Source organism: Protomyctophum bolini (assembly GCF_963924005.1).
Source record: "Protomyctophum bolini genome assembly, chromosome: 6".
In the NCBI taxonomy this organism is placed as follows: domain Eukaryota; kingdom Metazoa; phylum Chordata; class Actinopteri; order Myctophiformes; family Myctophidae; genus Protomyctophum; species Protomyctophum bolini.
Window position 1 is genome coordinate 12672086 of NC_137867.1, and position 26199 is coordinate 12698284.

The following is a 26199-nucleotide window of genomic DNA, read 5'->3' on the forward strand; positions in this document are numbered from 1 at the left end:
CAATTAACAATCTGGGTTTTATATACATTTATATATAATTTTGCTGGTATATAACATATCAAGATACTACATCTCCATTATAGCCTATAATATTTAAACAGGTGTAGGCAGTAGGCAGAGGCACCCTGCATATCATTTTAAAGACATTCAGATGGAAACTTTAATAATATGAATTTCTAAATGTCTTGCTTTAAAAAAAACACTCTTTGGATTACTGACAAATTGATAACAATGACTGTATGTAATATGTCTGGGGTTAATATGAGCGGAATGCAATGGTCATTTTGAACATTTGCTTTTTGGCCTCGCCAGACTCCGTACCTCTGTGTTGACAATAATCATGGCGTCCTCAATGTCACTTCTAGGTTTGGGACGTATATCTGTGATCAACTCAGCCACAAAAGTCTTCCTGAATCCCGCCAGGTAATTGACAAATATGTTCAATTTGGCTATTTATTTTGTGTGAGTCGGTGATTTTTATTTCTGTCGACGTAGACTGTGTAAGTGAAGCAGAATGCTAAGAATGCTATGTTTTGTAGCCTAGCTAAAGTTAAGTAACAGTTGTTACCGAGTCACGGTTAGATAATACATGGTGGTTACGATATTATGTCTTGTGTTTGTTTCTAAGGAAGTAATCTACTGAATAAGAATGTGATACTGTCTGTTAAGCTATAGCTGGGCAGCTAACGGAGTCGTGTTTTGTGGGTACAATAGATAGTTTTTGCTGAAAGGTTGACATTCTGCTCATTACAGGGCTATAAGCTCCTTATTCATGAGAATGTTGCATTGCCATAATGTTCATTGTATACTAATTTGGCCACGTTGCCAATTAAACTCGCTTGAACTTGAGTAGACAAATAACCTCATTGCAGGGTCAAGGTGACGAGCTTTGGTGATATTCAGGCGTCTGACCGTCGTATCTTTCTAAATGGGAGCATGAGTTTTCCCCAGTTGTGGCTTGACGTCAGAATCGAAAAATACCTCTACGAGAGTCTAAATCTTAGGCTAGCTTCTGAGTTGCAATGTGGCTCAACGTTCTGCCATTTAGGGTATTATTGTGTGCTTCAGGACAGGCCTATGGGTGATGTAGTCCGTGCATATCTCTTTTCAAGTCTCCACTCTCCAGTTAAGTTATAAGTGTCGTTAGTTGTTGCAGAATGCCTGTATTGTTCACAAATCCCTATTTTTGTGGAATCCAAATTACCTCGATCTGTAAAGCTATATTATACCTGATTTGAGTTTGATTGTCTTCACAGCTGGCTCTAGTCTGGACAACACCAAGCAATAACATCATGTTTATTGTTTACAGTCCATATGTAAGATGGTGTGACTGATAATGATTAATGAGTAATTAACTTTAGATGTAGTTTAACTGAACTAAACAATGTCATGTTTTATTCCACTCATCAAAACAAAAGCCCTCCCTCTCCACAGTTTGACAGTAATAATCATATAGGGGAGAAAATTATACATTTGAATGAACTGAAGGCACATTAGGTTAAAACAGTGTTGTGCGCAGGGGTGGACTGGCCACAGGACGCACCAGGCATATGCCCGTTGGGCCAAATGTCAAATTAGTTGTCTGTTGGCTGTGTATCATTTATGGTGTACTGTAAATGTGGTGGAGTTAAGGGCTTGTATTTGTAGTATTTGTATGGGCCTCGACCCGGAAAGTCAGTAGAGTATCTGCACGCTGGTTGTGGTGGGCCAGTCTGGGCCAAATTCCACATTTTTGCCTCAGTCCAGCCCTGGTTGTGCGTGTTGTGATATGAGGATGCGTGCATAGTGCATATCTTTGGGCAACCGTTGTATAGTACCATTGTTAAGAATGATTTTATATCATTTTTATAGTTCATGTTTTCATCTAAAGCACATGAACAGATGATCATTTAACATTGTGAATGCATTGGTATGCCCAGTGGGTTTATAATGTCATACAGGAAGGTCACAAGTCCAAGACGGTATTGTGACCATACAAGTACAGACCATACAAATCCTCTTAACACAAAATGCATTCCTCTAGTAAATCTAGCAAATGTTTCTTTTCTGAAAATGTGTAGTATTCCTGTTATTATTATTTTGTTTTAAATTGATCTTGACCTTGACATAGCTTTATGGAAAACGTATTAGGACTGCTTTATGGAGTGTGCCACTTTTTCACGTTCATAAAGAGCTACATAGTTCTTGCCACAGGCACTGCTGACAGTTGGCCAGCGAGACAGCATTAAGCACAGCCTGTCATTAGGACACGAGTGGGAGCCTGCCAGAAACTCACCAGACAGTACTAATGGGGGAGAATGTCCCCCGTCTCTTCCTTTTCACTCCCCTCCCCATCACTTACTCCAAGATAGCAAGTCCATTTATGTAATTCTCCTTTTTGTTGTTGGCATGATGTAACATCTAATCCTGGGGTTCCCAAATCTCTTTCAGCTCGAGAAGACCCAAAAGAGGAATTTTCTGTCTTCCCAGGACACGAAATTACAAACATACTTTGACCAGATTGACTATTTTCACTATTAAAATAGTAAAATGAGTTCAGCTTCACTATTTTTGAAAAATTCTGATTTTAACTTTTTAGTTTTGAACAACAAACGAAAGAAAAGAAAAAAAGGAACATTTGTTAGGAAAGACTAAAAAAAAACAAAAAACAGGATATTTAATAGCAACACATAAAAACGGGTCTGTGACCCTATGTTTGGGAAACACACTGATCTAATCAACTCTGATTTTTCAGGTCTACTAGCACATCCGCATGGAGACTGGCAGGCAAATCAGGACCAGACACGCAACTTATTACTGTGGATGAGAAACTGGTGAGTGTCCCTCTCCATGTGATGGGTTGTTACTTGTTTCCTTTTCTTCTGTTGCATCAGTGTCCAATTAGGCTATGTTGCATCCCAGTTTGTGTGCGTATGTCTGATTGTGCGTTTGACAATGTTTTTCTAGACAAAGTGTCTAGTGAATGTTTGGCCACTATTCTGCCAATACTTGCCTAACAAGTGGCTTTTAATTCGACAAAATCTTGATAATGCAAGATTTACATTATAGTTATACCTCAGCATGGAACCCTTTTGTGTCTTCGCCGCAGTTTAAAATGGCAAGTCAGCAAAAGTGGATATGTGTTGCGCACAAGTGTATAATTTTCATAATTTTCATCTTTAAAAATGAAAGTTTTCTCCCCAAATCAAATGAGCTTGAAAGTTGAGTTGGAAAAGTACCAAAGTAAACAAACATTGCTCCCGATGTGCAGGTTGGTGCCTTGCATGGTTTCCTCTGGCATCGTGTGTGTATGAATGGGTGAATGTAATGCACAATCTCTGTAAAGCTCATTGGATAAAGTGCATAAATATAGATGCACCATTTACTTAAGCGCAAAATCATGGTTACACTGTGAATATGGTCATTTTCATTCATATTTATACGCAATACTACCACCGGAACACTTAAAACTCTTACCCAAATGCTCCCAGAGCTCATATAAATATATATCATGAACTCTTGCATTTTGGACAGACATGTCTGTGCTCTTCCACTTTTGATCCTTTTAAACCACCTCAAGCCCTATACAGTATATGTTGTGAAATGATGACATAATGAAATTGTAGATGTGCTATTTTCGCTGTTCATGAAATTCTGTGCTTACTCCAAAATGATTCTGTTATTAGATTATTATTATTATTATTATTATTATTATTATTATTATAAACACAATATCCAATCATCTAGGGCTGCGCGATAAATTGGGCCATGTCAAATCGATTTTCACTTTAATTAGGGTAATTATGGTATGAATCTCGCTCATTAAAGCCCTATACGATGCCAAAAGTCCATCTCGGTCCTGCCAAAGCCCAAACAATGGTTCTGCAGCCCGAGTTCGACACCAAATGAATGTAATCTCTCTCTGACGTGCACTTTCTGCACACAGCTTACAACGCTATGTTTGCTCACTCGCACCGAGACACGCAGACACAGAACATGTCCCAAACGCTGAGGTTAACTTGTTGTTAAACTTGTTGTTGTCACAACCTACTGTCCCGGCGAACTGGAGCGGCGACACTGTGTGTATCACCTCGACCAGCCAACAAAACACATCTCCCAACTAAGTGAAGCATGACTTAAACTTAGTCATACGACGTGTTGCATGCTGAAATAGCTGATCTGCAAGCTTACAGGGCATCACGTCCGCGACACGTGAGCTTGTAGATCGACTATTTTCAGCAGGCAGAAACTTGCAGGCTGTGAGACATTCAGAAATATTTGCCTTCACAATAAAAGGCTAAAAGCATACCAGCTGTGCGCCATGGGTGACAAGTTGAAAAGAGCGGCCTTTATTTATATGGCCCATATGACAAGATGGCAAAGTGGAAAACAATTATGGATTCGGTGACGGAGGAGGAGATCCCTGGTGGAGATCTGCACTCCGAGGGGCACACTTTGAATCATATTTTGCTACGGCGGGCAATAAAAGTCACAGATGGGACACAGGCACAGATGCTCAATAGAATATCTGTTTGAGAAATTGTTGAGGGGAAAAAGCAATATTTCTTTGCCCCAAAACATTTCTGTTTATTAGACCACTTCCTGCTTTAGCATAACAAATATGTTTTAGTTCCATGGTTTTCTTTCTGCGTGCGGTGATTCCTAATCAATGTAAAAAAAATGAAATGGTAAATTGCAGGTTTAATAGTCAGTATCAAAGCTGTTACACAGTTACGGCAACTCGGAGACAAGCACCACAACTCAGATGTTTACGAGATTGGGGGCCCTGTTTGCCTTTTGAAACTGTGCATGGGCCCGAATGCATTTAATGTTGTAATGTTACGTTGCATTGCATTGTTGCATGGTGCAGTACACATCAGAAATGCATTAGCCCTATGAAGCCAGCTATGTTTTCACATCAGAATGCCACATATCAGGCAACTCTAGACTATAAGCACTTAAAGGCGTAGTGAAATGAAAAATACGTTTTATACACTTTTAGACCATATCCGTGGTCATCATATGGGCATACCTAACAAACAATGGATGCCAAAAAAATGGGCAAATACTCATTTCAAAGGTCCATAAAAATCTAATTTTTATTACTTCCTGAAAACGTACTGCATGATGACGTGTCGAGGCCCACATCGATAAAAGCCAATAAAGATGAAGCTCACCCGTTTAATTCCCCATATGTGAGCATCCGTGCAGCACAGCTGCTACTGATTACAGAAATTATCAGTTTTTATTCCCATTCAAGATAACATCCAGACAGTGTATTACTCGGTTTCAACTTAATCATCTCGCTAAAATATGTATCTGAAAACATTATAGGGTAGAAATAAGCCACATATCAGTAAACTGGTACATCTGGCCGACCATCTGACTTGTAAACAAACACACACCATGTGTACGGCGTGTAGCATAGCTATCGTCCCTAGCTACCGTCCCATCGCCTGAAGGGATGCAACGCTCTGATTGGTTCAGAAACCTCAAAGCGGTGTTTCAACTTGAAACCGTCTGAAACTTAAAAATAAAATGTCCATTTCCGTTTCACTACGCCTTTAAGTTATATCGTCCGGTTGCAAGCTAATCTTGGACACTGCTGGGACTGATCTTTAAATGCACACAACCTGTGGGCCAAGGAAGACACTAAGCACATTTTCTTAAATACGATACAGCCTTTTTACAGTTTGTTCTGGGAGAAACAAGGTTAGGAACAAATTATCTCATGAGTCATGTGACAATGACTGTAGTGAAGAATGTACAAGTCTACAAGATGGTTAAAAAAAAGATAGCATGCTCAATATATGTTCAATATAATTCTGTGGATAATAATTTGAGATTATCCTCCAGCTGGAGAGACATTGATTACCGGTATATGGATGCCCCAAATGAAAACTTGATTGGCCCAAATGCACAAAGCTGCACCGTTGCTATTTTAGGATAATCTTGAAAGATTATGAAACTGTTTGATATTTGCGTATAATGATACGTCCAAAATACTGTAGGAGATGTCATTGTCATGTTTAACGTGGTTAAGTCTGTCTTTTAGATATTTATATATAGCTTGTGTGCGAAGCGTGACAATTTGTGGGTTCTCAAAATGCATTTTGTGCTGAAACATGAAGATTTATATTTCTGCAGAGTAATGAACAGGATAGGATACTGTATGTCTATACAAGTATATGCTACCTTAGAATAGATAGTAAAAATAATTGCCTTGACATTAACGACCGTCAACGAGCACCATGCTGGACACACACACACACACACACACACTCACACACACACACACACACACACACACACACACACACACACACACACACACACACACACACACACACACACACACACACACAGTGACACACACATGCACACACCCTCTGTAGTGCGTGTGTGTATCTTACACTTCATATCACACACACACCATACCTGTAACTTTCATTAGTATACATATATAGCCTTCTTATCATTCCCAGGGGCCTGGAGGGGCCATAAATGTGGCCCACGGGCCGCCAGTTGAATACCACTGGGGTACAGTAATTAGACGGGAAAGGGGGAGAGAGATGGGGAGTGACACGGGGCAAAGGCCGTCGGGCTCGGGAGTCGGACCGTGGCACGCCGTCCGGCTGGCTTGGCAGCCTAGGTAGGTGCCCAGACGGTTGAGATAAGTCTGTCTTTTAATTATTATTAAGCCAATGAAAAGTATTAGCGAGGGCAGGTAGGTAATTGCGTATAGAGGCCGTCGGGTAATCGGAATATCACCAGTTCGCCTCCCAGCCTGCCCAGTGTCCCTGACCAAGACACTTAAAGATGGAGTGCCACAATTCTTCCAGTTTTTCCATGTGTCTATGAGGTGACAGTACTTCATTAGACACCCTGGAGTAGTTATTATGTGCAATTGTGTGGTGAATTAACTTTGTATTTAGGGTTTCTTCCTGGAGGCTGAACCCTTGACAGTCAAACGGGCCAATGAAATAAACAGTAATATAGTGACATCACATTATCAGCCCCTCCCCTAATCGTCTGAGTAGCCATCAGCTGGTGGACGCTGAAACTAAGTTTCCACTTTGGGACTGATAAAGGTCTGCAAAAACACAACAGATTGACTACATTTGGACATTGGTTCTCCCCCCCCCCCCCCCCCCATTTCCTGAAAAGTAACAGTTTTGGACATCTAATGTTTCCGTCTGACAGCTGTGATATTTTGGTGCACGTGGTTAATTTAACACTTGTTTGGCAATATTTGGAAACTGATAAACCTGATCAAAGCTAAATAGCGGGGTGAATCCACTGCTGCTCTCCACACACATTGCAATACATTGTTCGTAATGATGAGGCCATTATTGTTTGAAACCCTTTCTGTCAAGTATTTGGTGTTATGATGTTTGTTTTAGGCCATCGTCTTTGGTCTCCATCTCTCCTCAAACTTGTAACAAAAAAGACAGCCTAAACAAACAGTTACTGATAAGCCAGTGTTGGAAGGTGGTCAAGGCCAGCAACATCTGCTGATTTAGCATGATTTGGGTAAAGCATACAGGAATGTTGAAAGATCTTCCAGCGAGCGCCTCGTCATTGAAAAAATAGATAGGAGATATGGAGGAAGGAGGGAGGTGGTGCAGTGGGGAGTGTGGGAGTCTCTTGTGGGCTTTGGGGTTGGGGGGGGGGGGGGGGGGGAGGGGGTTACTGTGTGTGGGCAGCGTCAGTGCGCTTTTGTCCCAGACCAAAGCTTGACCATACTGGCAGACAAACCTTTGGCTGGGCTGAGTGTCTGTGTCTCTCTCTCCTCACAGTAGGGGCCACTGAGAGGAACGGCAGAGGAGAAAAATAGGGCCTCTCAAAAAAAAAGGAAAAAAAAGAATCGGGGTGTGGAGAAAGAACAGAAGCTTGCATGAAAAAGATTGTGAGACACCCTGAGATTCTCACGAAAAAGACAGCGGCCACTTCAGTATTGTCGGCCACAGAGGTTCCTTTGTGGCGCGCTGTCGCTGGTGGCAGCGGGAAGTACTCTAATGCTCACCCAAACAGGCCAGAGAGGGAGAAAGAGGCCCTCAGCTGTGTACTGTACACTGGTGTCCCTCTCACACAGGGGAATAAGTGGAGTGATTTATACTCAAAGCGCATCGCAGCATGACACGCTGTGAAGTTGTAGATCGGCTATTTTCGGTGCACGGCACTGGCACGCAACCAAGCATATACAGTACATCATGGGTGAGCCTTCCCTCTCAGGCATTCAGTATCCACACTGGTTCAGGTTATCAATAATGGTGCATTCCTGTTCCCGACGAGGTCTTGCCTGATAGCCGATGGGGAGATGGCATGATGATATCTATTTCTGAATAACCCGTTTTCTTTATTTTGCTATGGATACATACACTCAGTGGTCACTTTAACCCAATTTAAGCCAAAACGCGATTACGAGATTTGATTAATTAGCATTAATCCATCTTTAAAAAAACGTTTTTTATTTATTTATTAAATTTTTGTACTCTCATGGTAGAACAGTCTACATCCAAATCCTCTGTGCACACGGCTGCGCACATGGTTATTAGTCGTTGGAACAAAGCACGATGTTTGGGACCTTATGAAACATTAATCCAAGCTCGCGCTATAATAAATCCCCCAGGGCGATCGTCCACAGCCTAGAGCGAGGCTACACTACAGCTAATGGAGGGCTACACTTCCTGCTTGGCTGGATGAGGGCTACTCTTCTTTGGTTTTTCGCGATCCCGTCTAGGGTAACAGGAGGGAATGTGTTGGGTTTTTAGGTACACGCGTTCACGTGAGGCTGGATATCTGGAGGAATCTCTTATTATTCCATATGCCTATGAATTGACACGATGACAAACGTTTGTCAGCTTGTCAATTTAAGGCTTATGGAACAATAAAAACATGGAGTGCGACCACCTTCCATGGTTTGATTTGTTGCAGCTCAGTATATAAAGTATTGTATGCGGAAAGGGCGAATAGGTTCAGTTTCACCAATATCAGAATGAGCAGGCGACGAGATCTAAGTGACTTTGAACATGGTATGATTTTTAATGCAAGACTGTGTGCTTCCAACACTTTTAGAAAGGGCTACCCTACAATTGGTTCTCAATGTGGTCCTTGAGGGGGTTTCAGGGGTTCCCCAGTCCAAATTGATACTTGTAGTGGGTGTACTGTGCAATCGCAAAAGGGTCAGTCCATGATTACGTTTGTACAATCCCATGTGGATTTTACTGTAAAATCCGTGGTCTAATTAAAAAATAAAAATCATTTTTTGTATTATTGTGGGAATGATTGCTTCCATTATCGCATTGCAATTCTTCCAGGAATAGAAAGCCTGCAGTTTCTATTAGCTTGGATTCCCCATCGATGATGTCACTGGTGGACGGGTTTCTGAACTGCCCACAGCCCTCTCATGAGACACAGACAGAGTAGAAAGAAATTGTGGCATTTTATCATGATCGTTAGTGAGGACCAATTATATGAATGTAGGTTGAAAAGTGGTGAAGTGGTCTTTTAAGCAATATAACACGAGAGGCTGTAGAACACGAGAGGCTGTAGGAACGAGCCTATAGGAGAGTTCCGTAAGCAGTGCGGAAGTGCCATTAATGATGGTAACGCACATCCTCAAGTGTAATATTGCGATTTTACCACAGTTACCCTTATTACTAAGATATTCGATAAAATAATCATATTTTGTCTGCGGGCACAGCACAGCTGTTTTTATGTTTTGATTAGGCTATTAGAGCTATTTCAACCAATCGGATTGCCTCCTCAAAACTACCTGTGGTATAATAATGAATGCCAAACTGTGGGTCCTTGAAATGAAAAAGGTTGATATTAATCACTGCTGTGTAGTGTTTAGGGTTTACTCAATAGGTGTGTGTACTAATAACAAGATGGCCACCAGTTAGTAAATTATCATTGCAGGCCATCACTTATAGGAAACATTTATTTCATATATGCTTGGGAGGTTCACTGTCACAATCACTTGCCGTGCATAATGGTCTTCATAATTTCGTAATCTTATTGCAAAACATGACATTATTGAGTGAAAATACATTGTTTTAATTGAAAATCCCACGGTCGTCGTAACTTCCTGAAGTGTGTCTGGTTCTTTAGGTTTGCCCGTTTACTTTTGTAAAGCAACACCATGGCCAGCAATAATAATAAAGCAGTTGCAGCTTTTGTAATATGGCGGCTGCCTCCAGGCAACACTTTAGGGATAGTTTCTCTTTGTAATATGGCGGCTGCCTCCAGGCAACACTTTAGGGGTAGTCTCTCAAGACAGACTTCAAAGGGAAAGAGGGCGCTGTTTTTCCTTTCTTTTTTGCACATGGGTTCTCAGACTCAGATTGCTTAACCCATTATGACCTGAGATCAGATTCTAAAAATGTCTTCTACATCCTGACAGTTTTCTGAAAAAGCTATGTTTCGATGTCTGTCGTTCTTCGATTTTTCAAAAATAGCAGATCTACAAGCTCGTAGCACGCCACCGAGTGGCGCGCTACAAGCTTGTAGGTCTGAAAAATAAAAAAATAGCTAAATTATAACATAATGTTTAAAACACCAAAATGGGGTTCTCGCCCAAAACGGGTTAAAGTTTAGGAGTAAAGAGAGGTACATTTGCACCAAGACAATTGAATAAAATAAAATAAAATTGAACTGTGTAACCATTGGTATCAACCGGTTACACATTTCTTAATGGTTACCGGTAATGGTTAACCATTAACATCCCTACTGTCATTTAAACTGTACAGACAATGCACTGTTAGATTCACAACTTAACTGCTGAAGCCTAATTTATACTCGACGACATGCGTGTGAGTGAGTTCCTCTGAATGAACAAACTCAAAACTAGACGTAGTACATTATTATGAGCATTGCAATTCATTTTTATTCACCGATTTAAATCGTCACGTATTTGAATTGATTTGTACATTAACTGTCTTGTGATGCATTGTTGTGTTCTTGCTTGCTCCATTGTAAATCACTTTGTTGTTGTTGTGGGAGTTTGGTTGGTTCCTGCACTGTGCCTGTCTTTCTTCCAAACCCTATCGAGGAAACGCATGAGAGAAACTCAAGCTCCTGTAGGCCTGTCACGATTATTATATAATCTCATAATTGCATTTATTCTTTTGCATAATCGTCATGATCATCAATCATTTCCATGTACAAAAAATTTCAAAGGGTTAGGCGATTTGCACTATTGAAGTTTATATAAAGTATAAAAAGTATGTAATTAAATACCGGTTTGTGTTATTTATTATAGCAATTATTTGAGTGACAGTGTATCGTCAAGTAAAATGTCATAATCGTGACAGCCCGAAGCTCTTGTTCTAGATCAAACTATGACCTGCGATGATGATCCCAGTCACTTGGATAAGTGCCTACAGACAAACGGCAGAAATAATTCTCAAACATACCGTACCTGCTATTATTTTATTTTTCCAAGACAATTATTTTAATTCAAACCCAGTCTCAGTGCAAGACATTATGGCACATAAAGACCTGCGTGATGGAGCCTCAGTGTCCAGAGTTGTCCCTCAGAGTGCCTAGTGCCGGGCCAGCTTTTGTTAGTAATTACTGTTTGATTAAGCATGCTGGGCAGCTCCCAGGGTCTGGCTGGCTGGCCACTGATACACAGCTTTCCACATGGAATGTCTGAAGCCTTCTGACGTTCGAGGCATACTTTACCCAGTAGGACAGAGGGCCACATCACTTTCTTTGCTCTCTCTCACCCCATGTCCACACAATGACCATAAGCCTGTCTTCCGTAGCAAGTAGTTCAATAAGAATTGGGAGAATTAAAAGCTAGACTGCCAGGAGCTGTAACGGTGCCATAAAAGCCCCACCTTCTGCATGGGCTCACGTGTCTTTTGAGTAAGGTCTATCCTGGCCTCTCTCTCCGTGGGCCAAGCATGCTCCCGCCCTTCACATAAAGACAACACCATAATCTTAAAGTGCTTGTGAAGCCTTGTTATAGAGTTGTCTAAAGGCACTAGGGTTTTACGAGAGCAAGGGGGACAGTTATGAGAGCTTGGGGGAAAGGAGTGATTTGCAGAGAGAGCGGAGAGAGTATTAAACTGGTTTGATTCCATTCTATAGTTTGGTTTCTTGTATATTTACTGTACTGTGATTACATCTGGTCAATAGATTTAGGAAATATTTTCCATGAGGTAAGGGCGTCTGGAAGCTGACATTATTGGTTCTGAACAGGGCAAGAATCGCAATTGGGATTGAAAGATCAGACGGCGGTCTTGTCAACCTTTGTTAGACAGAGACGTCGGGGGGGAATTCCTCCCAACTGGTAAGCATTTGAGGGAAACCTGGATAACAAAATATCATTTCATTATTGCTCAGATGTGCTGTAGGTAGACTGTTCATTTAGTGACCCTCGAGAAGTCAACTTCTCTGTAGAAACGCCCCACCCCACGTCGGACAATGAAAGAACCTGTGATTGCAACAAAAAGTAAGCAGTGTGGACCGTGGGTTATTTTTAGTGCAAGCCGTTTTAAGTCTAAAGTACAGGGGTGTAAATTCTCTGAGCCCGTCTAGTCTCAGACACAGAATGACCTACAGTGAAACGCACTACATTCACCACCACCCCCACCCCTGCTCCCTCCCTTTCTCTCATAATTTTCTCCCACCCCTCTCCCCCCGCCATGCAGACAACTTAAAAGACGGATTTATACTTGGTTGCATGCCGGTGTCACGCACAAAAAAAAAGCTACAATGCGGTGCACTGCACTACACCACGCTCGGCGAAGTCTTTCAAGCCTTATGTGTCTGTTTTGTCTGGTGGTCGCTCTCGTATAGCTGAGCCATTGGTCACAAAATCTCGGGGCTGGAGTTTGGAGTAGCAGATTAGAGGATATGGCTCTTTGAAGAGCACGGGACGAGGATTTACTATGTATGATCCACTAAATAGTGTTTCATTCATTAACACTGTGAGACTCAAGGCTCAGAAATCCTGGTTGTTGTAAGCATCTCACAGTGTCGACAAAAAGATTTCCCCTCCTTCCTTTTAGCCTATTCAACAGTCATTTGTTATGATGCTGCTATACATTATTCTCCTCTAAATGTATCTACAGCATTTACTAATCTCATCATGCCATTTATTGTAAAATGTGTGGCATTTGAAATTGCAAAAGAATGACAGAGGAAGAGGCTGTTTAATCCACACGTTAACCGCACGTGTAACGTACATTGCCTTTGGTTTTGTGCATTCCTCTCTGCCCAGAGGTCACTTGGACCTACCTCTAGACATCTTATCTCAATAACAAACCATACAGTGCATGAATAAACAAGTGTCGTCTTGTCCAGCATATTCATAAATGCCCACCCCACCCTCACTTGTCGGTATGCGTAACGTGAGATTTAAGATGGTGTGCCTTAGCATAGCACCAGCTGCTACTTGTTCGCCTGCGCCAAGCCACTCCCACACATGAGCAACATAATATTTGTTTCTATTAGAGACACTCATATAGCCAATCAGTAATTGCCATGTTATTTACACTTCAAAGAAGGTTGGAAACCAGTAGAGGGTGATGAGTGAGTCCTTTGGTCTGGGCGTTGGCTGGTCACTGAGGAGGTTAAAGGCTGATGTGTTTGGACTTTCACCACATGCTGATTCTACATGATTCAACTCGGCTGACCTTGTGAGGTCATCCCCCCCCCCCCCCCCTGCTGCAGTCTCTAGGCATATGGGTCCTCACGTCATTCACAGAACAGAAACCGGCATCGGACCAATGGGACCATGCTCTCAACTTGCCCCGCCATGACAACATCCTTGTGTCATTGTCTTGTGAGTGAGTCAGGCAATGCCGTAATGTCCTGTCATTAAGAGACAAAACCTGGCTGTGTTAGTGACGATGAATGGGAGAAACCACATGGATCCTGTGACTCGTATCCGGTAATTAATTGTCCTGATTCCGCCAGCTGATGCATTTTAAATGCATTATCACTTAAAGCAGGGGTTCTAAACGTTTTGGCCTGGGGACCCCCAAAAATGCTCTGGCCATGACTCTCGTGACAATTTCCAGCCATTCAGTTGCAAAATAATCAACACAATCAAATGCTAAATCAAAACGGCAAAAAAAAGGTACAGATAATAATTACAAACCAAAATATACAGTTACTCCAAAATACAATTGAACGGCTGGAAATTAAGAGTTTCCTGCGACGATTACACATATAATTTTCTTAAATGTTTTAGTAATATTACAGCTTACTCGTTTTAATGAGATAGTTGGGCCTGATTTCAGAACACAGCAGACAAAAAAACTTTTTTTGCTTTTGACAATTGAACAGTAATTAATATTGTACCTATCATTTTATAATGGGCAGTTTACGAGGAAGGTAATCATTTACAATTTTGTGCCTATCGGGTTTCAACTCGGATAGGGCTTAGTCGGCTCTTCGCAACGTTCGACACGGCAACTCGCATGCTCGGTGGTGTCTCTCGTGGCTCAAGTTCGCTAGAGACGGCGCACGGTCTTAAAATATACTTTATCTGCCAAAAGAAACTAGTCGGCGGTTGTTGGCAAAATAGTGGCAGCAGTGGGATTCGAACCCGGGAGCTGTGGACTGGGATTCTAATGACTCGGGAGGCACACTACCGAGCTGGCTGCCAGAATGCGGTTTTCAGGCTGTATTTGAATGTGAGAAATGTCCCCCTCCCCGCGTGCCCCCTACATCTTCCTACTAGTAGTAGGGACGGGACGAGTACCAACTGTGTGTGTTATCGGGTAGGAAAAGTTTGATGTCGCTGGTAGGCAGGTTTCTAAAGCCCTAACCACACCAAAGGGTCACCATGCAACTCCTTGGGTCCAAACGGTTGCAAGGAGTTGACGCTTAAACCGTCTCGACCCTTTGGTGTGGTTTAGGCCATTGAATTCCATGCGTTGAATCACTAGGGTCAACGTGGGTCAACGTGCAACAAGACATATCACAACACAGAGACAACGCTAAAACCCTCTTGACCCTTTGGTGTGGTTTGGGCTTTAAGTGTCCACAGCCTCTTCGAGACACAGAGTGAGTAGGTAGAAATGGTACCATCTTATAATGAGCATTAGTAAGGACCAGTCATAGATGGGTTGAAGATGGCTGGACTGTTCCTTTAAGATGTGAAGAAGCTGAACGTTATTTATTTTATTTACATTTGTTTTGTAAATTGTCAATGGATCAGCTCCATTTTATTCCTTGGATTAAATCACAGATTAGTCTCAGATGTATGGTTACTAGCTTAGGGAGTCAGTCCTGTTAAAATATATTGATTCCACTGTCCAAGACCATAGGGATAACAGATGTGAGTTCTATTTTAGGGTTTATTTTCACTTTAAGATAATCCTTTCGTTTCTAAAGAGCCCCAAAGAGAGTATCACATGATGAAAAAGACAGGGTAATTTAATTCAACAAGTGTATGAACAGTAATGTGCCTGGAAGACAAAGTCCTGCTACTCGCCGCTTTTTAATTCCCTCCTCTACATTTTTGTCAAACCTCTTGAGACTCCAGATCCCCTAGTATGAACTGCTATTCAGAAGCCCACATATTTTTCATCAAATTAATCAGTTCCACACATTTTACTCTTTAAGAGAAATCTTTTGCACCGCATTCGGCTTCAGCATAGTATATTTTGTCAAAAATAAACTAGTGCTTTCGTTCAAATATTCCCCATTACAACATTGCAGGGCTTAACACAAATGTCCTCCAACTTTCTTTCCATTTGGAGCACACCTGCAAATGCTATTAGAAGGAATATGGAGGCCATATTTTATGTCAGTGAGTGTTTAATAATGGGTTCATTTTGAATAGCAGCTGTACAAACTGATTAGACTGAGATTAACTCCTGGAAATTCACCTGTGACTCAGTCTAAACTGACGAGACATGCTGAAGGATATAGGATCAGCATGGGACCTGTAATGAAAGAACATGCGTTATTCCATCATTGTCAAGGACATTCTGTGAAGTCTGTTTTTCCAAATACACAAATATAATGTTCTGCCATTTAAAATGTCCACTTTAGTTTAAAAAGTTTTATTTGACTGGAGATTAGAAACCATGATGATCTTAGGAATCCATATAATCTTCAGAGACCGCCTCCATACACGTTTGTGTATTTCCGTTTGCTTTGGTGGTGGGATCTTCAACCTTGACTTACATCAGAGCAAAAGGCCACTGAATGTGTGTTTAAACCACATAGCCCATAGACCCTAGCTTCGATACTCACTTCGATAACACTTTGTGATAATGGTACGTCTACAAGTTCACAGTGCATCACATTGTCCATCTATTTTTGGCAAAGATATTTAGTGTAGAGAAAAACAGAAGGGTGGCCTGGTATAGAGCCCTGGGGGACTCTGTTCAACTAAGTATATTTTAGAATAAATGCACAGAATCTTGGTACGTACGTGCGTCTGTAATTTGCATATCTCGGGAGCCGTTTGGCACGGATGACCCAAGAGACTGCCATGCCCGTGGTCAAATTGGTTGTCCAGAACCGTCGGAAAAGGTTCTGGTCGTGGCCCAGATTATCCAATTGATTGTCATGGCAATCTATGCTTGATTTAGCTAATTCCTCACACCTGACATTTTATATTGCACAAAAGGGACACAGACAGACGGTTACAACGAGTACTCTGACAATGGGTATAAAGAATATTGCGTAACAGGGTGGCGCTTGCATTTTTGCATCGTTCCCGGCCATTGGTCTAGTAGGGTTTAAACGGCCATGAAAGCTTAGGCTGAATTTTGTAGTTGCATCAATCATAGTGTAGTAAAGTCAATCTTATGCAGCATGACATGTTTTTACCCCGTTGTATTTTTTTACCTGAACTGCACTGGACAACAAACTACAACAAAGGGTTTCTCCCACAGTTTTCTTTTTCAGTTTAGACTCATTTAGGACCAGAGTGATTATTTTCTTCTTTTTGTCTTTGACAAAAATCTCTTACCCCAGGCCTGTTTGGCGCATTAGGGGTACCAGCATTCAAGAACTCTGGAGGGCCCGGCGGCCCCACAGCAACAAGCCCCCAGTGCTCTTTATTCGCCAGGAAGCCTGGAGGTGTCAGAAATATCGACACGCTCTTATGTGACGGAGACTTTGCCAGCCTTTTACCCCCCTGGTCTTAAGCCCGGCATTCTGTCTCCCCAGCCAGGTATTGTAGGGCCCTGTGAAGGCTCTGTGAATAGTGTCAAACTTCATACTTTTCATTTTGCTTCCTGTACGTGACAGAATAAAAAGTGCCCGTCGTGTGGGTTTTCCTTTTGTACTGGCCCTCCCTAGTCTTCCTGGGAACACATCACATTCCGGCTACAATCGTTCCCTTTGTGGCCGCGGGCATTGTGGATGCGTCTGGTACGCTGATGGCCTTACTAGCTTTCACCTAATGTATGCAAGAATCATAAAAGTCTAGACGAGTGTTTTTACACACAATGCAAGATATCAGGGCAAAGTGTTTTTCAGTACTTTTGGGGAGGGGGGCTCTGTTTGGACACATCGAAACTTCGCAAAGCACCTTTTGTGCTCATCCGTGCATAACTTTGATTTAAGGGCGGCTACATCTGGAGAGATTATTGCACAAGTTTGCCATACATGGCCCCCATGTGTCAGCTATGGTTTATGTAACACACACATATGCGTAACCATAGACTGGCCCGCTAATCCTGAGGGAATAATGTCGAACCCTCGCCTGTGTCTGGTATAGAGATTTTCATGTGTTCATCTGTGGGAGATGCGTTTTCGGGAGGACAGGAGAAACCACAGAACAACTCATGGATGTTTTCAGTTCAACCACAAGATAATTGATTTGTCTTCTTTACTAATAATTATATTAAGCTTTTATTCCCCCCCATATTTCCAACTCCCTCTTTGTGTGCGTTATCTTTCAAAATGTTTTGGACAGATTTAAGGCCTATTCATACTCCAGTTTTAGGTGATAAGGTGAAACAGTGGTTAGTAAAAACGAGAGAGAGAGATGTATTTGGGTGAGCGGTTAGTAGCTTACCACTGCAGCCATGTTGTAGTTTTCAGTGGTATGAATAGGCCTAGCTCACTGCTCCCTTCCAAACATTTAATTGGTACAGTAACAGTAATTTTCTGTTAAGAAATACGAAAACTATCTTCCATCAAATTTAAATCTTTATCCCACGGATACTATAGAAAACAACATTATTTATCAGCAGTTGAGTAGAAGTTCTAGTGCTGCCACCGGAAATCAAATACAATTTGTCCATGTTTATTTTGGGCCCTCTCCGACTGCCCCGTCTGATACCATGTCATGATCTGTCTGCCAGTTTCCCCTTTTGGTGAAAAGGACCTGTTTTTCTTATGCTGCTGACAAGGAAGAATTGCCAAGGTTAAGTATATAAGGCAACCGGAAATAATTACCTAGTACTCCAGACGTTTCCCCCCCCTTATCCTTTTCTTTTCATTTGAACAATCTTTTTAATGTGTACATGTTGTTCACGATTAAACACATTCTGGCCCCACTGCGATGTTGGCAAAAGATGTTGTTTCAGTGAAGCAAGCTGTGTTTAAGCAATTGGAGCTGTAATTTACTAGGCTTAACTCTCATTGAGGGGAAAGTTCTGCACCAGAGGGAAGGTGGGCTTTTGTGTGGAGTTCATGCAAAAAAAGACCCCCTTTATACAAATCAACTGGCAGATGAGAGACAATGATGAAATTTTGATTCTTTGAAGTTGTAATGGCCATTGAAATGTGTAAAATTCTTGTATTGAAAGGGTAGCACCCTGGAAAGCCCTCATTCTTGGGTGGCTGCTGCCTGCATGCTGGGAGGTTTGTCTGTGTTTTGTCGCCGACTTCCCATTGCTTGTTTGCTAATTCCCTGAAGAATTGTACGAGATCCTCTATAGGAGCTTGAATGGGTGCAGTTGCCCTGGAATATGCATTTGCTCCCCCCCCTCGCACACACACACACACACGCACACACTCACACACGCACTCCTTGCACTGGACATTTCTGAAGGTCTTGAATACTAAGAAAAGAATACAATAAAATATAATTTTATATTATTAGTTTTCCTTTTTCACTATTGGAAATGTTGCATATCTTGTTAACATTTTATGTACATAAGTCTTATCTAGTTTGATTAATATAACATGAATATTAAGCTGTGCAGTATGTTTTGATTATAGAATAGTTTCTGAGTTTAATATAGGATCTAGAAAACTAGCAACTAGCAAGCTAGTCTCATTATTGGTTTCAAATATTACACTGGTAAAATATCCATCGGGTGAATGCTACATCTTTGTTACTTGTCAGATCAGGATGTTTGAAATGTTTTGATTTAATAGCAATTGATAGCAATTACACTTACACATAATGTTACAAAAAACATTCCTCTACACTAGTATTTCTTGGGAGTAATAATTATTAATTATTTATGTGGAAGCTTGTGATATGTTAAGAGCTTCTGGTGCAACAAGTTTTGTCTCTATACTGTTTTTATTTACACGGGAGGTTCGCTCAGAACAAATTATCTTTTTCAGGATCGCCCTGCATTGTTTTAATATGCCACATATTAATCTCTAGTCCTACTGGATTGTCTTATTAGAACCATGGGCATCTACTATATTGATATATTTTCACTTGTGTGTGTGATATACAAGGACTGACTGACTAGTTTTTCCCCCTATATTTTTGTTGAACTACCTCAGCAGTCATATACATTGCAGCCAGCCTCTGAGAACCTCTTTGTACAGGCCTCAACACTTCATATTGACCTAGTTTACTGGCACAGGAAAAGAAAGACATCAGTCAGCGACTCAAATGAAAGTCAAAAGGGAGATCCTGGCAGACCCTTGGCCAGTCTGTCACCACAAACGGGTCAATTAGTTATGTCCTTCTGCACAACACATCAGTGGTGGTTATAGCATCGGGACGTAGCATAATTGGGAAGCGTTCGCTTTCTTTGTTCTTTGTTTTGTCTCCTGCCTCTGAACCTTCATTCCCGCTCCATGTTTTGTCTTCTTTAAGTGGTGTGGCACTGACCGATTAATTCTCAGCCACTGATCTACTTGATCTATTGTTCATTTGAATGGAATTCATTTATACATTACGGCTTACTCCCACAAACTGGTTTGGGATTTCCTGATTCATTTGCCAGCGATGTAGTCATGAAGGGTCCCAAGACCAATAAATCAAGCCAACTTAAACACACTAACTGCCACGTATTAATTCATTATTCGGTGAAGACCCTTATTTTGAAGGCGTGAACCAGATATAAACAAACACTGTGAATATAACGGTCAATCGTCTTTTCTTTCGCCGAGAAAATACATTTTGTAACAGCGTAGTACATGTTGTACATCATGGTAAAAGGCCAAATTTGTTATATGATGTACATGTATCGGTCATGGAAATCTTTATGGCATGGCTTTGTGGCGGCTAGCCCTCTAGGACAGTGGTTCTCAAAGTGCAATCCGGGGAACCCAAGGGGTCCTTGAGGAGGTTCCAGGGTGTCCGTATCCGGGGAACCCAAGGGGTCCTTGAGGAGGTTCCAGGGTGGAACCCAAGGGGTCCTTGAGGAGGTTCCAGGGTGGAACCCAAGGGGTCCTTGAGGAGGTTCCAGGGTGGAACCCAAGGGGTCCTTGAGGAGGTTCCAGGGTGGAACCCAAGGGGTCCTTGAGGAGGTTCCAGGGTGGAACCCAAGGGGTCCTTGAGGAGGTTCCAGGGTGGAACCCAAGGGGTCCTTGAGGAGGTTCCAGGGTGGAACCCAAGGGGTCCTTGAGGAGGTTCCAGGGTGTCCGTATCCGGGGAACCCAAAGGGTCCTTGAGGAGGTTCCAGGGTGGAACCCAAAGGGTCCTTGAGGAGGTTCCAGGGTGGAACCCAAAGGGTCCTTGAGGAGGTTCCAGGGTGTCCGTAGCTAATTGATTAACCAAAAAAACACTTACAGGTGTGTAACTCTGACAGTGTACAAATGGAACCAAATAGACCTCTGCAGTTCCATTTCGATCCATTTTGTAAACCAAACTGGCGGTCCTTGAAATAAAATTTAAAAATAGGTTTGAGAACCACTGCTCCAGGAGGGAGGATCTGTCTCTGTCCGTCTGGTTGTTCACTGTTCAGCGCTAATTTACTTCTGGACTGATCAGCACCATATTTCCTGTGCATGCTGCCAGTAGGACAAGGAAATTATTACATATTGTGTATACAGTATCACCACTGAACCCAATATAGCTTCTTCTTTAGTCACAAGCTCTTGTTAATACTTCATTGGTTCAATCTTTATAAAACAAACAGACACACTTGTGAGGTTAGCGGCGCGATGTGAGGCAGTGGATCAGCAATTTTAGTAGGCTAGTAGGGCATTAATTTATGAAAAACGTTAAGAAATATTTCTGCCCGACAGTGACATATACTGTATTTTTAACTTAATATTTATAGTGGAAGTGAATGGTGGATGATTCAGGCTTAAACATTTTCCAAATATGGGCAAATATTTATGACTTTAAATAGGTCATAGAAAGTGCAACCTTTTCTAACCAATTTGAAAAACTTGATTGAAAGATTTGATTAAAGTTTCTATTTGAGAACATCTTATTGGCAACCATACACCTTTTATTTCATATTTTTTATAGAGGGACAGACAGTAGGCTGACATGAAATGGGGAGAGAGATGGGGGGGGGGTGACATGCGGTGGGGGCCGTCGGGATCGGGAGTCGAACCCGCGGCACACTGCCAGACTGGACTACCAGCCAGGGTGCCTGGACCCAAATTAATAACTTTTGAATGGATAAAGTCTGAAAAGAACATGTAAGTTTCATTATACAACGAGCAAGAAAACAAGTAGATATAAACACATGAACTGAACTTTAATTTAACTACCTATTCGAGCATTTTAATTTATTGCACATAATACAAGCTTGTAGTTTTGCAGTTAGATATCAGGGGAACAATGTAATCAAAACGTCAAATAATGGTCGATACATAGATACATAGATCGTTCTCTAATATGGACGCCTGCTTTTCTCTGTCTCTCCCCAGGACATCAGCACATTGACAGGTGTGCCAGAAGAGCACATCAAATCACGCAAGGTGCGCATCTTTGTGCCAACCAAGACAGCCATGCAGTCAGGAATTAACAACACCAAAAAATGGAAGCTGGACTTTGATACCAGAGAGCGATGGGAGAACCCTCTAATGGGCTGGTCCTCCACGTAAGTACAGCCCACATGCCGGTTTACAAGTACTTTAAGTTTAACCCATTTTGACCTGAGATCAGATTCTAAAAATGTCTTCTGCATCCTGACAGTTTTCTGAAAAAGCTATGTTATGCTATTATGTCCTCGTAGCGCTATGAGCTTGTAGATCTGCTATTTTTCAATAGCTAAAGCATAACGTAATGCTAACACCAAAAGGGGTTCCCGCCCAAAATGGGTTAATACAAAGAAGGGATATGTAACCACTTTAACCATTATTTTATACTTTGGCTATTTTTGAAAAAATGTGACAAATCTTTGAATATATATATTTTTAAAGTGAACATTTTTAACTCAAACCGTTGCTTCTGGGGGATCCCAGAAACAAAATATTTTGAGATAGGGGTCCACGGCCAAGTACAAATTATTTTGGGGGTCATTGACATCCACTGATATTATTTAGCACCATATGGTATTTTCAGACCATTGTTTGTTTTTTTTGTTATCAAATGTTTTTTATTTAAGAGTAAAGTAAAGTAACACGTACAACAGCAAAAGAAAGGAACACAAAAACAAACAAACAAACAATCCCAAGATGCTACAAACTGCACACCTGCGTTAAGATTCCTACCACTGTGCAAAAAACCCAAATAAAGACTAAATCATGTCCTTGACCAAATCTGCGATATCAGACCAAATATTAATGTTTTCCTCTTTCGCTCCGTGTAATCTTGCCGTTGACATTTCCAGATAGATGATATCTAGAAACGTCGAAGCCTGATTTAGAAGACATTTATAGGATCGGGTCCTCAGGTCCTCAACACCCACAATTGTAATGTCTTGTCTTGCTTTGCAACGCCGTGCAATAACAATATTAGGAGGGGTCAGGCATATGGTGCTCATTTTGTGTAGTTGGATACTTTTTATTGTGTCTTGTGCTTGGTATAACAATATTTTCTATAGTGAGAGTCACCGTGAAGGGGTCAGTGAACCGTGAACCCATCAATGAATCTAATGGCTCATTTTGTCTTTCAGGGCTGACCCCTTATCCAATATGCTCCTAACGTTCAGCTCCAAGGAAGATGCCATCGCCTTTGCTGAGAAAAATGGTAAAAAAAAAAAGAAAAGAAAACTATAAGTAATCTTCTTATGCCTTTGTGAAAACATGAGTTTACTAGGAGCCAAATCTTACCAGGCCAAATATTAAAACACAACAAACCTTTAAACTTTACAAACGCTGTGCCAGCTCCAGCTTTTTGGGGGAAAGAAAACGAAAAAACAAACAAAACTAACGAACGACCTAGTTGTCAAATTAAAGATCACACTATGTCAATAATGGACAAATCTATCTATATTTAATTGTCATCTATGAAGCATTGCCCACCACTACTGAAAATGTACAGTAATGTCATTCCATTCCAGCCATTTTCTCGTTGGCAACGGGCTAAAAACAGATTTGTTGCAAAAGATCTGTGAAAAAGTGAACGCAACACTTTGTTGTGGTATCGATGCCAGTAAATTATTTGTCTTGCTGAAAAGCAGGTTTTACTCTGGCATACTTTATTGCCTACACACACGGCCAAATGGAGTTGTACGCATCATCACAAAGCTAGCACCCACTAACCTGGTGGAGAACGAGGTCTCACCATGCTTGACAGTTCAGCAAGATACAGCAGAAAGTACACTGAGAAGTAGATAATTGAACCATCTGGTAAGCTTTGTAGAAGCCGAACAAAGGAAATTGGCTCTCTCTGTTTATTGCACCAGAGCAGAGATTAGGACAGTCCTATCTACACACTGCCTGTTGATGTTTACAAAACACTTCATTGTGGTTGGAAAGCGTCCAAAATGAATATACGAGATGTTCTCTGCCCTGTTACTTATTGTAAAAAGAAAATAAAAAAACCCCTCTTTACCCACTTCCAGGTTGGAGTTACGACATAACGGAGAAAAAAGAAAAGAAGCCCAGGGTGAAGTCTTACGGATTAAACTTCTCCTGGAACAAGAGAACCAGGAGGTCTGCTAAATAAAGTGATGACACCCGTCTGTTAGTCTGCTTGACCTATATGTGTGCTCTGAAGCAGACCTGTACATTCTCAACTTGTCAATAAATTGATAAATATGTGTGTAAAAGCTGTATCTGGTCTTTGGTAATTGCTGTTGCTTCATTAACCTATTTTGGGGCGGGAACCCCTTTTGGTGTTTTAAACATTGTTATAATTTAGCTATTGAAAAATAGCAGATCTACAAGCTCATAGCGCGGCACCGCGTGGCGCGCTACGAGCTTGTAGGTCTGCTACTTTTGAAAAATCAGGCCTAAATGGGTTAAGGTGAACACTAGAACTATAGGTGATCTAATGTGTGATCTCATTCTGCATAAGTAGAGCTGCATAAAGGCGGTTCAAAGCAGCTACCGATTATAATAACGAAGTAAAGAAGCGTAGTATACTGTACGTAGCAACATCCAATACAATGTTTCCCGTGTGAGTGTTCGTCTCCCTCCCATTAGCTGGGACGAGTTTCTGTCCGACAAATACTTTGAATAAGACTGGACAACAGATCTCGGAAAGGTCCCCATTGACCCTATGGAGTTATGAGTACCATCAAATCATCTAGAGTTCTATAGTTCGTGGTTATTGGTCCATGTGTGACTTTTCACTGGGACGCACCACGTCCAAACATATGACATATGATTTTGATCGATTCACAGAACGTTGTGTGATGGTGATTGTTGAAATTGAGTCTTTGAAAATCACTCAGAACAGTCAACAACTATTACAATAAAACCATCTGTTAAAATGCCATCAGAGACAGTATTTCAGGTTGAAGTATTGGGTATCAGTTGGGGCTCCATATAGTTTTGATGGTGTGAGCCGTTTCTTAGTAATGAACTTTTAACCATTTTCAACCTTATTTTGGGCATGTCATGAATAAAATTGCTCACACCACACATACACTGTATGCTATTTTTGCTACTATTGCAAGACTGCTTAAATGGTTAATCGCACATGAAAGGGTCTCTATAAAAAGATCCATCCAATATTCCAGCATAGTAAGAGCTCTTTAGCAAACCAGGAAAAGGCACTGAGCCAAACTATTTCATCATCAAGCAAACTGGAGTAGAAGGGGATCTGAAGATGAGGTGTCAAGTGGAAATATCTGTCAGTTCCTCCTCTTGACATATGAGCCATCATACAGAACTGCTGACCAGTTGGCCTGGTGGGAACAAATACATTAAATATGTCTATTTTTAATTTAGTTGAACCCAAGATAGAGAAATAAATTGTGTCAGTCAGTAGTAGTAGGCTAAGCATGCTGCATTCTACACCATGAATTCTTCTATGGGGCAGCATTACCAGTTCTCTCTATCCTAAACAGCTTTAAATTGTGAGACCAACACTTTTAGCAACACGGTGTGGAAATGTTTTAAATGTTAAGCCATAAACTCCGTTAATTGCCCATAATTGCCCAACTATTTACACTTGGCAGTGAACTTGTTGCCAGTGCTTGTTTACAGCCTTTGTGTTCAGTAAACAGTGGTGTTAGTCTACTCTTCAATGAGTCCCAAACTGCGTGACTGCCCTAATATTGGTGTACCAATCATCGTTGCCTAATTGGTATAACCCTTCATTAATTAACGCACTGCATTGCAAATCGTTCACACTCTTCGCGTTCGCTATTTATTTTGTTCTGTCACTCGGCACATCAGAAGAGCCGAACCAATATGGCCGTGTAATGATTCATCTCAACGCAAAACCAGCAACGGCATGTTGTTTTCCCTTTGAAATACCCACAGAATGAAGACGGGGAAAACTCAATTGGCACAACTTTGTACCATAAAAGTTGAAAGCATTCCAGCAGCTGGCTATAGTAGAATTGTGTATGAGAAATGGGACGGGAGATGGCGTAATGGAATTGTTTGAAGTATTAATAGCACAATGAGGATAGCTGCGTTGACAAAAATAATGATGAATCCATTTTAAACTTAAAGGAATACATGTATCAGGTTTGTTAAATGTAGCCTATTTTGTTTTCATATCATTAGTAGAGACTGAAC

At 41.3% G+C, this 26199-nt stretch overlaps 1 protein-coding gene across 1 annotated transcript; it reads left to right on the forward strand.

The window, feature by feature from the left end:
- Window positions 1–309: 309 nt before the first annotated feature.
- On the forward strand, window positions 310–24275 carry ndufs4 (NADH:ubiquinone oxidoreductase subunit S4). Its single transcript, XM_080765040.1, has 5 exons — window positions 310–423; window positions 2735–2813; window positions 21988–22160; window positions 23178–23251; window positions 24069–24275. The coding sequence occupies exons 1-5, from the start codon at window positions 341–343 to the stop codon at window positions 24170–24172; spliced, it is 513 nt and encodes a 170-aa protein (XP_080621166.1). The 5' UTR covers window positions 310–340; the 3' UTR covers window positions 24173–24275.
- The last annotated feature ends 1924 nt before the right edge of the window (window positions 24276–26199 follow it).

Excerpts from the sequence above, each read along its gene's own strand:
- ndufs4 (XM_080765040.1), top strand. The coding sequence starts at position 341 with ATGGCGTCCTCAATGTCACTTCTAGGTTTGGGACGTATATCTGTGATC. Across the intron at positions 424-2,734 it reads GTCTTCCTGAATCCCGCCAG|GTCTACTAGCACATCCGCAT; the intron begins GTAATTGACAAA and ends CTGATTTTTCAG. Across the intron at positions 23,252-24,068 it reads CGCCTTTGCTGAGAAAAATG|GTTGGAGTTACGACATAACG; the intron begins GTAAAAAAAAAA and ends ACCCACTTCCAG.